The sequence below is a fragment of the Notothenia rossii genome (genome assembly GCF_949606895.1).
Source record: "Notothenia rossii genome assembly, chromosome: 11".
NCBI lineage: Eukaryota > Metazoa > Chordata > Actinopteri > Perciformes > Nototheniidae > Notothenia > Notothenia rossii.
This window is the reverse complement of record NC_136910.1, coordinates 41,154,774-41,167,327: the sequence shown is the minus strand read 5'-3', so window position 1 is coordinate 41,167,327 and position 12,554 is coordinate 41,154,774. Positions and strand designations below refer to the sequence as shown.

The 12,554-nt window shown below is 40.8% G+C and overlaps 1 protein-coding gene across 7 annotated transcripts in view; it reads right to left on the bottom strand.

Annotated features, from left to right (window-relative positions):
- Positions 1 to 82: 82 nt before the first annotated feature.
- Positions 83 to 12,554, bottom strand: part of ptpn13 (protein tyrosine phosphatase non-receptor type 13) — a 43,577-nt gene continuing 31,105 nt past the window's right edge. For 4 of the 7 annotated variants that reach the window (XM_079660715.1, XM_079660716.1, XM_079660719.1 and 1 more), the window contains 31 exons: positions 12,205 to 12,311; positions 11,451 to 11,504; positions 10,767 to 10,856; positions 10,501 to 10,605; positions 10,284 to 10,415; positions 9,682 to 10,163; positions 9,121 to 9,258; positions 8,043 to 8,136; positions 7,861 to 7,946; positions 7,598 to 7,766; positions 6,726 to 6,940; positions 6,497 to 6,595; positions 6,019 to 6,401; positions 5,770 to 5,929; positions 5,537 to 5,692; positions 5,120 to 5,291; positions 4,800 to 5,010; positions 4,631 to 4,716; positions 4,478 to 4,539; positions 4,034 to 4,189; positions 3,396 to 3,561; positions 3,148 to 3,237; positions 2,893 to 2,999; positions 2,756 to 2,811; positions 2,569 to 2,663; positions 2,320 to 2,468; positions 2,154 to 2,244; positions 1,642 to 1,979; positions 1,074 to 1,289; positions 898 to 960; positions 83 to 686 (listed from right to left, as the gene is read on the bottom strand). In XM_079660715.1, coding sequence (XP_079516841.1) covers positions 609 to 686; positions 898 to 960; positions 1,074 to 1,289; positions 1,642 to 1,979; positions 2,154 to 2,244; positions 2,320 to 2,468; positions 2,569 to 2,663; positions 2,756 to 2,811; positions 2,893 to 2,999; positions 3,148 to 3,237; positions 3,396 to 3,561; positions 4,034 to 4,189; positions 4,478 to 4,539; positions 4,631 to 4,716; positions 4,800 to 5,010; positions 5,120 to 5,291; positions 5,537 to 5,692; positions 5,770 to 5,929; positions 6,019 to 6,401; positions 6,497 to 6,595; positions 6,726 to 6,940; positions 7,598 to 7,766; positions 7,861 to 7,946; positions 8,043 to 8,136; positions 9,121 to 9,258; positions 9,682 to 10,163; positions 10,284 to 10,415; positions 10,501 to 10,605; positions 10,767 to 10,856; positions 11,451 to 11,504; positions 12,205 to 12,311 — 4,606 coding nt within the window. In that variant the 3' untranslated portion in view covers positions 83 to 608. The remainder of the gene's footprint in view (positions 687 to 897; positions 961 to 1,073; positions 1,290 to 1,641; positions 1,980 to 2,153; positions 2,245 to 2,319; positions 2,469 to 2,568; positions 2,664 to 2,755; positions 2,812 to 2,892; positions 3,000 to 3,147; positions 3,238 to 3,395; positions 3,562 to 4,033; positions 4,190 to 4,477; positions 4,540 to 4,630; positions 4,717 to 4,799; positions 5,011 to 5,119; positions 5,292 to 5,536; positions 5,693 to 5,769; positions 5,930 to 6,018; positions 6,402 to 6,496; positions 6,596 to 6,725; positions 6,941 to 7,597; positions 7,767 to 7,860; positions 7,947 to 8,042; positions 8,137 to 9,120; positions 9,259 to 9,681; positions 10,164 to 10,283; positions 10,416 to 10,500; positions 10,606 to 10,766; positions 10,857 to 11,450; positions 11,505 to 12,204; positions 12,312 to 12,554) is intronic. The other 3 variants (XM_079660717.1, XM_079660721.1, XM_079660718.1) reach the window with 2 other exon arrangements.

Below are 12,554 nucleotides of genomic sequence, written 5' to 3'. Positions count from 1 at the left end.
AGGCAATATGCACCAATATGACAAAAGACAAGAAAAACCTTTGTTTCCTAATTATAAATTAAAGAAAAACCTCCACACAACATTTAAAATGTATCCAGTTTAATTTTCATGAGATGAATATGTACACTTTTTATTTCATCATTTACCTCAAGCATTGAGCAATTACTGTATAATAGATTTACAAAGCAAATACTGACATAGTATTCTGTCAAGGCATGTTCCAGCATTAAAATAGGATTCAAAATACACAAAGTACAATTTTGTTCCACATAAAATATGAAATCATTGATCACGATCACTTTCATAATTATTTTAGAATATCCATGAATCTGGGAAAAACATTTGTGTTTCCTTGTAGGTGACAAGAAATACAATCAGCAGTTCTCATACATGCATTGAAAAGGAGTAGCAGCCAAAGAGAGAGAGAACTCAAAAAGCAAACGTAAAAATATAGACTTCTTTAAAAAGGATTTACTCTGAAAGATCTGAATATTTTAAGGCATTTTAAAAACAAATAGTGTAAATTTGGCAATTTCTGCCTGTGTGAACTCTCCTCCATTTTAGTTTTGCTCTTGTGAAACAGTCGAACAGCCTCCACATGACGGCTCCTATCCAGAGATGTTTTCTTCTGCTTGAAGGCATCTCAGGACATAGAGGATCACTTGATAGCAGAAAATATATTGGTCCTGTAAAATAAAAAAGGTGTGAGAAAATGTGTACCAAAGAGGTGGTTTGATACAAATAGAGTACATCAAAAACACCAGTGCCTAATAGAATAACCATAAAAGCAGGATACATTTAGTAAATCATTTACAAAATGAAAAGTAATATTTGAATCAAATAGTTTTGAGTTAAGGTACACTAAGTAAGATACTAAATCCAAAACGTAAAACTCACCTCTGTCTGCACCATTCCCTGTCTCTGAAGTCTCATGTTTCTTACAATATCTGAAATATCAAACTGTAGAAAGTGTTTATTAGATCGTGATCATACTAAACAAAGACTACAAATAAGAGCAGAAGCTTTTTTATAAAGAATACATAAGCTGCACAAAGTAAAGATTGTCTACTTACATCAGCGTCTTTGCTGATGAGACCCAGAACCACGTCTAGACAGATGAGGGTTCCTGAGCGGCCGATGCCTGCACTGCAGTGTGTGATGATTGGCCCCGATCGATGGACGTGCCTCATGTAGGAGATAAATGTGAGCAGCTGCTCGGGTTGTGAGGGCGTGCCGTGGTCCGGCCATCCCGTGTAGTTCAGATGAGTTACACGCTGTATTTCATTAGTCTGAGGAGGGAGAAACTCTTAAGTTAATGCGTCTATTCAAGCTGGGGTAGGCAGGTTATTTTGGCTGTGATGGAGCAACAACTCCATAATGATCATTGACCATTTAACATATTGTAATTCAAGTGATACTCCAGGGTTAGGCAGTTTTCTTGAAAAGGGAAAAAAAACAGTATGATGTTCAACTATAAGTAATTGGTTTCAAATATCATTCTGATCATGTCATACAGTAGCAATTCTATGGCAATTACCCCCCTCTACTCTTTGCAAACCTTTATTACAACAAGCTGAAAGGTCATTTTAAAGGCCTTCAACCAATTTGAGGTTTAAATCTAAAATCTGGAGACAAACTAACCTGGACATCTTTGACCTCGATGACTCGGATGACAAAATTGTCGAGGTATTGGTCTTTGATCAGCGTGATCTGTAACCTGTCGTCCACCATCTCTGCTGTCCTCGGAGTGTCGGGCCAGTACCGCTGACATTTCACCTTCCCCCCCTCTACTTCCTGGGTCATCATGGCGATTACATTGGACTTCTGCTCCCAGACCATTTGCCAAAAGTCAGCCAGGGTGGTGGGTAAAGGACCCTGACATGCGATGTACAAATAACTCTCTTCTTTCACTGACATCTTGATGAAGTTGGCATTGATGTAGCCGCCGTCTTTTTCCAGCACAACTCGAGTTGTGTCAACTAGAAGAGATGGGTGCACACAAATCTGATTTCAAATGATGTCAAAAACTTTGAAGGGATCTATTTAATCTATATATTGAGTATTTTCACCGCTTCACCTTGCCATCCGACACAACCCCTATTCAAAGTTTCCCTCTAAGGTAATATGAAAATAAAAAATCCTTTGGGACTCACAGGGGACAATGTTCTTGTAGCGGTTCTTCTTCTTGTTCTCCTTTGTTTGACCTATCAGACAGTCGTCCAGAGGCTGGAGATTCTGAAGGTTCTGCCACGAAGAAAAGAAGACGTTTATTAAATCCAATTATTTGCAATTAATTTGACAGGCATTGACATGACTTACTTCAAACTCCTGCAGGGGGACCTTCTGCTCCAGGAGCCCCCTCATCATGCGGACCACAGTGTTGAGCTTTGCTCCTGTGTACTGGCCATCAGGGACCACTTTGACGAGGGGCAGAGAGGTCAGCTCATCCTCTGTGATGATTGGCTCGTCTTAGGGGGGCAGAATGAAGGACGGAATTACAAATCCTATCGTGTTATTTTAATGTGTTTTGAAAACTAAATAAACATTTAAAATCCAAATTTGTCTTACCATCTTGGGATTTGTTCATGTTTTCAATAGGCAGTTCCTCACTGCCCCATGTGATCTCATCTTCCTCTGGCTGTCCAGCACTCATTTGCAGATAGCTGTTGATTTAAACAAATAAACAGGGAGATATTTATGAATAAAATGAAAGTCCCCATTGTGACTGATTTATATCCAAAAATCTAAATCTTACTTTTCATTCCTTGGATAATCAACACTCTCCTCTTGCCATTCCACTTTCCGGGAACTCTGTTATTGAACAATGAAAAAAAGATATAACTTTTGCATATTGTTTTAATTTGAAAGCAGGTCTAATGGATTGGATTTGACCTCAGGCGAGTCTTCAGGTAAAGAAGAGCCATCGCAGTCTGTGTCCTCTGAAAGCTCAGCGCTGTGATCCTTTGGTCTTTTCTGTTCTAATGGCTCGTCTTCATAGTCTGCGAAACATGGGAACACAGATATGTTAATGAAGTTTACAATTTTATCATTTGATTTACAAATTAATTACTCTTGCTGGTAAAATCATACAATATTCAGGATTGTCCTATTCATATTTCAAGTACATTTTCCAGCGTGTGTCTTTACCTATTGGTGGTATAGAAGGGAAGCCGCTAGATTTCAGCTCATCATTGAGAGTAAACAGCTTCGTTTTTGCTCCACTGTCGTCACTCAGATCTGTAAACGACAAGAAGGAGAGAAAAAAATCGAATTATCACAAACTCTAACACTAGTCACAATCTGGTTTTAAATGAGCTCTTCTTAAAGGGTTAAAACAGGAGAACTATCTGACAAAACCTTTCTAAAATATACATGTTGTGTGTGTCTGCTTGTACCTGTGTTTCCATTGCACTTGTCAGAGTTGATGGGCAGGTAGGCCATGTAAGTGTTTGGGTTCTGGTCGGGCGGTCTTGACACTATGAGATGAACCAGGCCTTTAGCTTTACGGATAGTGGTGACAGCTTTGGTGTGAGACACGCCTGTCATTAGTTCTTCATTCACCTGCAAGGAAAACACAGACAGAAAGAAATCACACGATTGAATACAGGAGGATCTCAAAAACAAAAGCAAACTGAAAAATTGTAGAGCATTTCATAATGTGTTATTTATTTACATGAAGTTAAATTAATATATTATAAATGAATAATTGCTCCTTTTTCCTTCTAAATTCTATGTATTATTATTTATATTTTTTTCATCTACTTTACTTGTTCCTTTTATGTCTTGGAAATTGTGCTTGTTCTTATCTGGAAAGGAAATAGGACTATTCCATGTTTGTTACTTTTAAAAACAACCCGTCACAATACAACTATTTAACGTATATTTGTTCAAAGTGTGGGCAGAGGCCAGCAGTTACAATGAATTTGTCCAACATCTGAACAGTAAAATAATGGCAAAATTGTGTTAAACAAAAGTATATAAATGTGATATTATCAGCCTAAATTCTGAGCTGCATTTGTGTGACACCACTCACTTTCAGCAGCCTGTCTCCCACTTGCAGTTTTCCCGAGGACTCTGCTATTCCTCCCGGTGTGATGGACTTGACAAAAATTCCTCTTTCTCCTCCGATCACAGAGAAGCCCAGACCTCCTGACTGCAGCTTCTCCATATCCAGCCTGATGATTTCCTCCTGCAAATTCAACAAACAAACGTGCCATCACCTTTAATCCATGATTTCAAACTTTAGTATACTGCTAGGAAGTGAACAAGTCATTAAAGTAATGATTTCTTAACAGACAAAGCTTGATGGTAACAGTCAAGCATTTGATGACAGCCAACACAACATTATTGTGTACAACATTTCAACCTTCTTTGAACTGTTTGCTTGACATTCAATACAGAAATAACATAAATGCAACATTTAAACAGCTTTTAATTGAAGCATAATTTAATATTTAGCCAAACTGACTCAACTTACCTCTAAAGGACAAAGTGCTGCAATACACTCTGTATCTCTGGGATCTTCTCCTTTAATAAACCCTTAAACAGAAAACAATGTTGCAATTAAGAACAAAATAACAGACAAGTTTTTTGTTGTTCTCAGTTAACACCGTAAATGTTTGAAACATACCGTTCATGCTGGATGAAATCTTGGGGCTAACATTGTTGTTAAGAAAAGAGACACTTTTCCGACCAGGAGAAACAGGCTTTCCATCCCTTTTGACAAAAAAAAAGTGAATGAAATGGTCCACATGCAGTATCTTGAGCCAGGAAACATGTGTAATTCTTCATAGGATTACCTTGTGGCCTTCAGTGTGAGGTCGTTGAGGGAGAGCTCCAGCAGTCTGGTGCTCTCACTCAGAGTCAGGTCCTGTGTGGGAGCACCGTTGATGTAGTGGATCAGATCAAGTGGCCTCAGGGTGCCCTCCTCATAGGCCATTGAGCCGGGCAGGACTTCTCTCACAAACAAGACATCGTAAACACTGTCACTGCCACCGTCCAGTACCAAACCTGGTGGTAGGACAAGCAGTAAAACAATGAATACTTAAAGAACCTATAAATGATGCAACACTTGTTAGCAGTGTGCCTGAATTTTTTTATTTTAAGATCTGTTTCTTACCCATGGGTTCTTGGCTGTCCTCAAAGTCAATGTCAGGCAGCAGGTGGGCTTCTATTGGGGGCTTGGGAGCCTCCAGGACCCTCCCTACCACCAAGTCAACCACACGGGGAGCAGCGCGCACAAGATTGACCACCTCTGTGTGGCCCATGTTGCTCACATCTGTGTTGTTCACCTGCAGGAAGAAAATAAAGATTCATACAATTGGGAAACAGCTTCTAGCTTAGCGTAGCAAAATGACTAGAAGCAGTGGAAAACAGCTAGCCTTGTTCTGCTTGCCCTAATCTTGTCTTAGGTCCAAAAATGTTTCCTTAACATTTTTTTCTGACACCATATCTCTTTGGGTTTATATTGTGCACCTAAACCATAGGTTGATCAAACTTTAGGCTGCGATGAAAGGGATCAGGGCTGAATTTGTACCATAATCATTCGGTCCCCGGGCTTGAGACTGCCATCTCCTTTGGCTGGATCCTGGACGATGTCATGGATGTAACACCCGTGATCACTTCCTTTGGTGAGGGTGAAGCCAAGGCTGCCTTTTTCTGACTTCACCAGGGAGACTCTTAGCTCCACTTCCTAGTAACGGAGAAAAAGCTCAGTTAGAAAAATGACCATTGGTCGAGTGAAACCCTTTTTTTTTTCTAAGGCCTTACCGGGACAAAGTCCTCCATTTCCTGTCCATTGCCAGACACAGTGAGGTTTAAGGGCAGAGGCAAAGGAGGAGGCAGGGGATCAGGGCTTGGAGCAGTGGGGGAGGACACCATATGAAGGGAGGACGACTCCAAATCAGCTGTAACAGGGGAAGAAGGAAACCTGCCAAAAGACCACAAAGAAAAAACATTTAATATCAGAGAATACCATTAATGCAGATATTATGCATTATTCATTTACTCCATGCGTACCTCTTGGTGAGGTCCGATCTTGTAATGGACAGGTTTGGGGAGTAGAAGGCTGGGTTGATGGTATCGTCCAGCTGACCCGTGCTGTCGTATCGTCCCAGTCCCAGGTTGTTGCTGGGGTTGAGGTAGACACTCCGCTCCCACGCTTGCCTGTTGTGCTCTGCTGGGTTTGGGCTGAAGGCTTCTTCCACCTCTTCATCCCCATCAGTGCTGTCGCTGTAGCTGTTTTGTCGGCCGGGGTTTTTGAGCAGCAGCCTCTCCAGGGCGTCCTCCACGCTGACTCGACCCGTCTGGCCCTGTGCCCCCGGAGGAGAGGTCGCCCTGTCCAGGCTCCGGCTCGGCTCTGCCTGGGTCTGAGGCTCCTTCCGCGGTGATGACTTAGGAGACTGGGAAATACATTTGTTTAAATACATTTTTCAGCTATTTCCGGTACTTGAAGTGTCCAAGCAGTAGCTAGAAAGAAAATATATTATGTACTTACCAAAGCTGAACTGTCCATTTCAGGAAGAACTCCATATTCAGGTCTACAAAGAAGCAAATTCACCTCCTGTCCCGTTCCTCGCAAGGCTGAAATCACCTCCTGTTAATTCAGAAAAACAGAGGAGAAACTGATTTCTTCCCCCCATTACTCATAGCGCTTCCTTACTTTTCCAAGTTAATAATTATTTCTATGACTGCTCGATGACAGCAGTGAGACATATTCTACTTACATGTTGTGAGAGTCCTTTGAGAGGGGTCTGATTGACCCGCATGATGATGTCGCCAACGTTGATGCGGCCGCTCTCTGCAGCTGGTTGGCCAGGAAACAGCTTTTTAACCCGCACCATGCTGGAGCCGTGGGGTTCATCAGGGATGTGCTCCTCCCGACTGAAACTGAAGCCCAGGCCTGACGTGTTCTTCAGCAGTAACACCTCAAACATATTGTCTGTGGGGAGAGACACATGCAGGAACAGCGTAATGGACACTCAACTTGAACTTTTTTTTGTTATTACCGGTATGTGATGTATCTAGATGTGTAAGTACTGTAGTACATTGTTGTAAATGGGACCTCACAATTATTTGAAATTGCATTGAAACCACAATATGGATTAGTGCAATATCCAAATCACAGTTAAGGCAATATTGAGCAAAAATATGTGGAATGTTTTGTGCATCTAAAGAGAAGTCCTACCTGCAAACATTAAAGAAAATGTTTGTTTTTTTAGAGATTCTCTTTAACAGCATCATAACTGGGAATATTGTGATCATCCCCCCAAATATTGCAAAAGGCAATTGCATTATCAGCTAATATAATTGTAATACGTTTTATTTTTACAAAATCCTGCAGCTCTAATTGCCAAGCGTTAAAGAATCATCAGAGTGTTTTGTTGAAACTTAAAAACAGCTCTAAACCTATTAAAAATGTCACACTATTTTCCTTAATATTAAAAGGTTAAGTTAACATTTTTCAATTTTTATACAATACTTACACATGTAGGAACTATTTGCATTCCCACAAACTACACCTGCTTTTGCAGAAAGTCTTTATGTTTTGGTTAATCAACAAACCAAACATTTGCTATAAAGCTTCGTGTTGCCTCACCTTCTGTAACAAAGTTGTACTCCGGTTTCTCTTTGACCTGAAGCGGCTGCTTTTTATTCTTGTTCGGGTCTTGGTAGCTGTTCGCAGTTAGTAACGTGCTCTGAGGCGTGAGGGGAGCATGGACACTGTCTGCCGGCGGATGACCTTTCTCCAGCAACAAGTGCACAGTCTGAGGAAGCAGATGTTTACTTGTCGTTAGTGGCCAGCTGGGCTGAGACTAAACAGCTTGTCAGCAGGGTGCTCGGGTAAATGTCATCCCTCACCTGCCCAGTGTCTCGCAGAGCCTCCACTGCTTGCTGATGAGTGGCTCCCTCCAGACTTGTTCCATTGACAGCCATCACACGATCACCTGAGCACAGGACACAAACAAAAATAAATCTTATTAACACCTTGTTTGCTCCAATTATTCACTTTATAATTAAATATTTCTGTGTCTTTACTTCACCTTTCTTAATTCTTCCGTCGAGCTCAGCAGCTCCCTTCGGTATGATGCCTTTGACGTAGATGCCTCCATGTCGAACAGTCGTGTTGACGCCACCCTAAGACAGGAACACACCTCTTTAGTCCAATTAGCCAAAGAGAGAATGGTTCGTTATGTATTATTTATGGGGGTTGATGACAGGTGTGGAAGGTTTTGTTTTCATTTGAGGTGTAATGTTAAATGATAAAGGCTTAGTCTTAACTAATGGTTCAGAATATAATCTTGGTTTATTATGAAGACTGTTAGTATAAATAAATATCAACCAAACTTCACAAGAAGTATTTGAAGGCACGTTGGAGTTGTTTGTTTTAAAATATCATTAGCTGGTGATTTCACCAATTGTATTTACAGTTAAGCAGAAAAAGTTTCTTGTCAAAATTATGCTTTATTTTTTTCAAATAAATGTAAAATACAAGTTAGACAAAGCCTTTATCATACTGCAACTATGAATTATTTGCAAATGAAAAGAAAATCCTCCACCGTGATGTTATTGACAAAATTCCTGAGAGGTTAAATCCTAATAATCAGAGACAATGAGAAGCCTTCATCAGTGTCCATTTGGTTATGAAAGTGTATTGTTAAGTTAAATAGTAATCATTATTGCAATACACAATGAATCAGTGTTTATTCTAAAATCATATTGGACAGCAACCCTGGTCTGATGACACACAGTGATGTAATCTGTTATTGAGCTTTTACTGTAAGGTGTTCAAAATCCTTCAGGGAGACATAATATTAGCATCAGTAAGTGACTCTGGAGTCAGCAACAATAAGCAAAGTCATGAGAAAGCTCACGTAACAGTCCTGTTTAAACTGCACTTCCTATGAATGAACAGAAAAATACTGTGACTTCATAAAAAAAGATATTCCTTAGTGATTAAAAAAAGTGCATGCAAAAATAATTTGGTGGATGTTATTTCTGTTAGAGCTTCAGACCTGACAACATTTAGTGTTAGGAAAGCATACCATACCCAGCGACACATAAGCACAAACAGACAACATGATGAGGGGGAAAGGGGCGAAACAAAGAAAGCGTGAAAACCTTTCCGAACAGTACCGTGACACTTATGCCCAGGCTGCTGTCTTTTTTAGACAGCTCAACATCAAATAGTTCTCCTGGACGGAGACTATTGGTATTGACCCCTGGGGCATTACCATTACAATTTTCCATGATGTTTTCCTGCAAACAGAGAAGATTATTAAGTTGAATTATCACAAGGTGGAACATGCAGAAAGATAAAGGGATCAAGGGAGAGTGAGGAAGCTGAACTAGGTTACGCTGAGGAAGAAATATAGATATTAAACTCAAGCGATGACATGCAGTGTAAAGGTAACAGACTGCCCTGCATTGACATCGTAAATGTAATGATAGGCAAAGGTTGTTTACAACAGGGAGTTAGTTGTGCCAAGCATCTGAAAGGTAATGTGTAATGCTTGTTTGGGAAACAGCCATTCGTATCCTCATTACCAAAAGTTGATTTATATTTTTTCCACCAGGATTAAAAACCTTTTGTGAGTTTTGGTTCACACATCTGTTGAGGGTTTTTGTATAAAAGCAAAGGATCCATGTAAAACAATGAATTCATAAACACAAAGGTCGCACCTTTTTGATTTTGAGTTTCTCTTGACTACTGGAAAGAGTCTCCTCATCCATGTCCGAATCCCCCCAGTCAGAGTGCTCAGAAACCTTGGGAGCTTCTGCTACTTTAGCTTTTCTCGTTTTGGGCGGCAGAGCCGGTGGGGTGGGTTCCAAACCCACGTTAGGTTCTGGTCTCTGATGTGTGGCAGAGGTTGCAGCTGTGCTAGAATTTGTCATTCTTTCTAGGCACTGCCGGACATCAACAATTGGTGGGCTGATTTTAGCAACACTGCTGGTCCTGGAGTCCTGAGAGCTGAAGCTGGTGTGCTGGTGGACCGGGGAGGAGCCGGATGACGGCGTGCCAGCGCCGTGGAGAGGAGGGCTGGGACTTCCTGTTCCCGCCTGCTCCTCCTCCGATGTATCAAAGTCTAGTTCTCGTCTCTGGTCAGAGTTAAGTGCCTTCAATGCAGACTTGGCTGGGTAGGGAACATAGCCTGAAGAAGACTCTGTCAAAACAAGAAGGACAAATATTGAGATCGGTCTGCAAGTCTGGATGTAAGAGATAAAACTGGTTATGCACCCTGTACATACCAAACAAAACACTACACTCATATCTCTCCTCTTACCTTTGTAAAGCCTCTCTTTGGGCTGTAGCACCACTAGAGTCACATCATCTGGAGCATTTTGAAGGATTTCAATGGTAGTGGAATGAGAGAGGCCTTCTAATTTCACATCATTCACTGAGATCAGCCGGTCACCTGCACCAACATTACAACTGTTACACACAAGCTAGGACTGCTAACTGTTACCTATATGTAGGAGTCTATCCAAACACTAGCCTACCAGGTTTGAGGCAGCCGTTGACATCAGCAGGACCTCCAGGAGTGATGGAGCTAATGATGGTGCCAAGCTCCACACGAGAGTTCTGCCCTCCAACCACCTGGAACCCTGGAGAACACACACAAACAGATGTAAATACACACTCACATTCAAACACAATCACAAAACATAACAGTAAATGCTTGTTGACTCTGAAAGCTAATAGGTGGCAACAGAAACTCAGTGGGAAGTTCAGTTATTATTTCAGGAGAATGAATGTTCACCCTTACCCAGGCCATATTTCACATCTTTCTTCAGGTTTACAGTTGTGATTTCTCTTTCTGGAGACGGCAAGGCAATGACCTTTTTCTTAAGTGAATCTGTGGAACACAAAGACACATTTGTTATAGCTACTGTAATATATGGTTAAAACATGATTAGCTCATTGTGATTGAACCATAACAGAGTCATTTTGTTGGATTGATATCACACATAATACCGGAGGGGATTAGTATATCCACACTGCAACTATTAATCGGCTCGGGCACGCATACAGTGTTGCTGCACGACCCCTACTTTAGCACTGTTGGCTAATGGGCCTAAAAAGACGGGTTAAGCTCGGATGAAAGGGAAGGTCATGAGTTTAGTGCCAAGTATGAGGCTATTAAATGGGGGGCTGGGGGCAGTTCCGCAGGCAGGCAGCCCTGAGAGGACAGAGACTCAATTCTGCATTATATAATTATGATTTAGAACACAGCCTCTTTTTTTTTTTGGTTTGTATATCCGTACTTGGCTGCGCCACGATCGGCATATGGTTCACCAGATTGAAGAAGGGGATTAATAATGTTACGACACAAGCTGTGGAAGAGAGCAGTCTAAGATTTCCTGCAATTCAACATGATACTGTATACAAAGCATGGAAATCCAGAGTGTTTGTATCTGGGAAAATGAAAGATGGATATTGTAATACATGCCGTTAACAGAGGCTGGGGTTGACGGTGGTCCAGAGGAACTGTGCATACTGACACCTGGGGAGAGAAAAAAAAATATATTAGCAAGGCCGTGCTTTCTTTTAAAACAAATATTCAATAGAACAATGAAATCTTTGGCTCCATTTACAGACAATAATAAAGGAAATATTACATTTTCATCGATTCATAATTAACATGCCGTTGCATCGGGCCATTTTATACAGAAACTATTTGGTTTTTAAAATGGATGATGAGCAATCAAGTCAGTAAACTGAAGGTCATTTAACACCATCATTGAGGTTTCCCCATGAGGTTTACTTAGCTGTTGAACAGCAGGTTAAACAATACTAAACTCTTAAAAAGTATTACATTTCAAATGTGACCTTTCCCTTTTACCGTTTACTAGTAATGTGCAGCCAGTCATACAAATATCCACTGCAATTCTCTTGTTGTAGACATCACTGCCAGTTAACAGGATATACCATTTTCATTATAATGACTTTCTTTCCAAATGTTCATTCGAAAACTTTTTTATATTTAGGCATATAGGTAAGTGGCAATTAACTTAAGATGCATTTTGTTTATCTCATGACTGTAGCTTCACAGAGCGATAAATTAACTGCTGGTGATATATATTAACCTTTCTAAAGTCTCTAACAAAATACAATTACATGAATGTATATGAGCAGACAGGAACACCACTAGTTATACTATCCATCCCCAGGGAGCCACAACATACGAAGGTCAGCGTTCTTACCAACTACATAAGCCTGGCTAGTATCCTCTGTGGAAGAAGAGTCAGATTCCTTTCTGGAACTGCTGACGCTCCATACTGGGCTGCTGTGGGACACTGCTCCCAAAGATCTGAGAGGAGAGTCAGAGGAGAAGATTTAGCTTGAGGGGGAAACTTTTCATGTTACAAAGGGTCAACGAAAGTGTGCTTGCCTTAGTCTAAAATGTATTTCTTTAACTACTAACGTTTCAGTATCATTCGTAGAGAAGAAATATCACACATGTCATCTGTAAAGCTGACACGAGAGGGAGTTACTGGCAGACAGACGTTACTAAGTTGAAATAGGAATAGGCACACATTAAAGCACCCACACA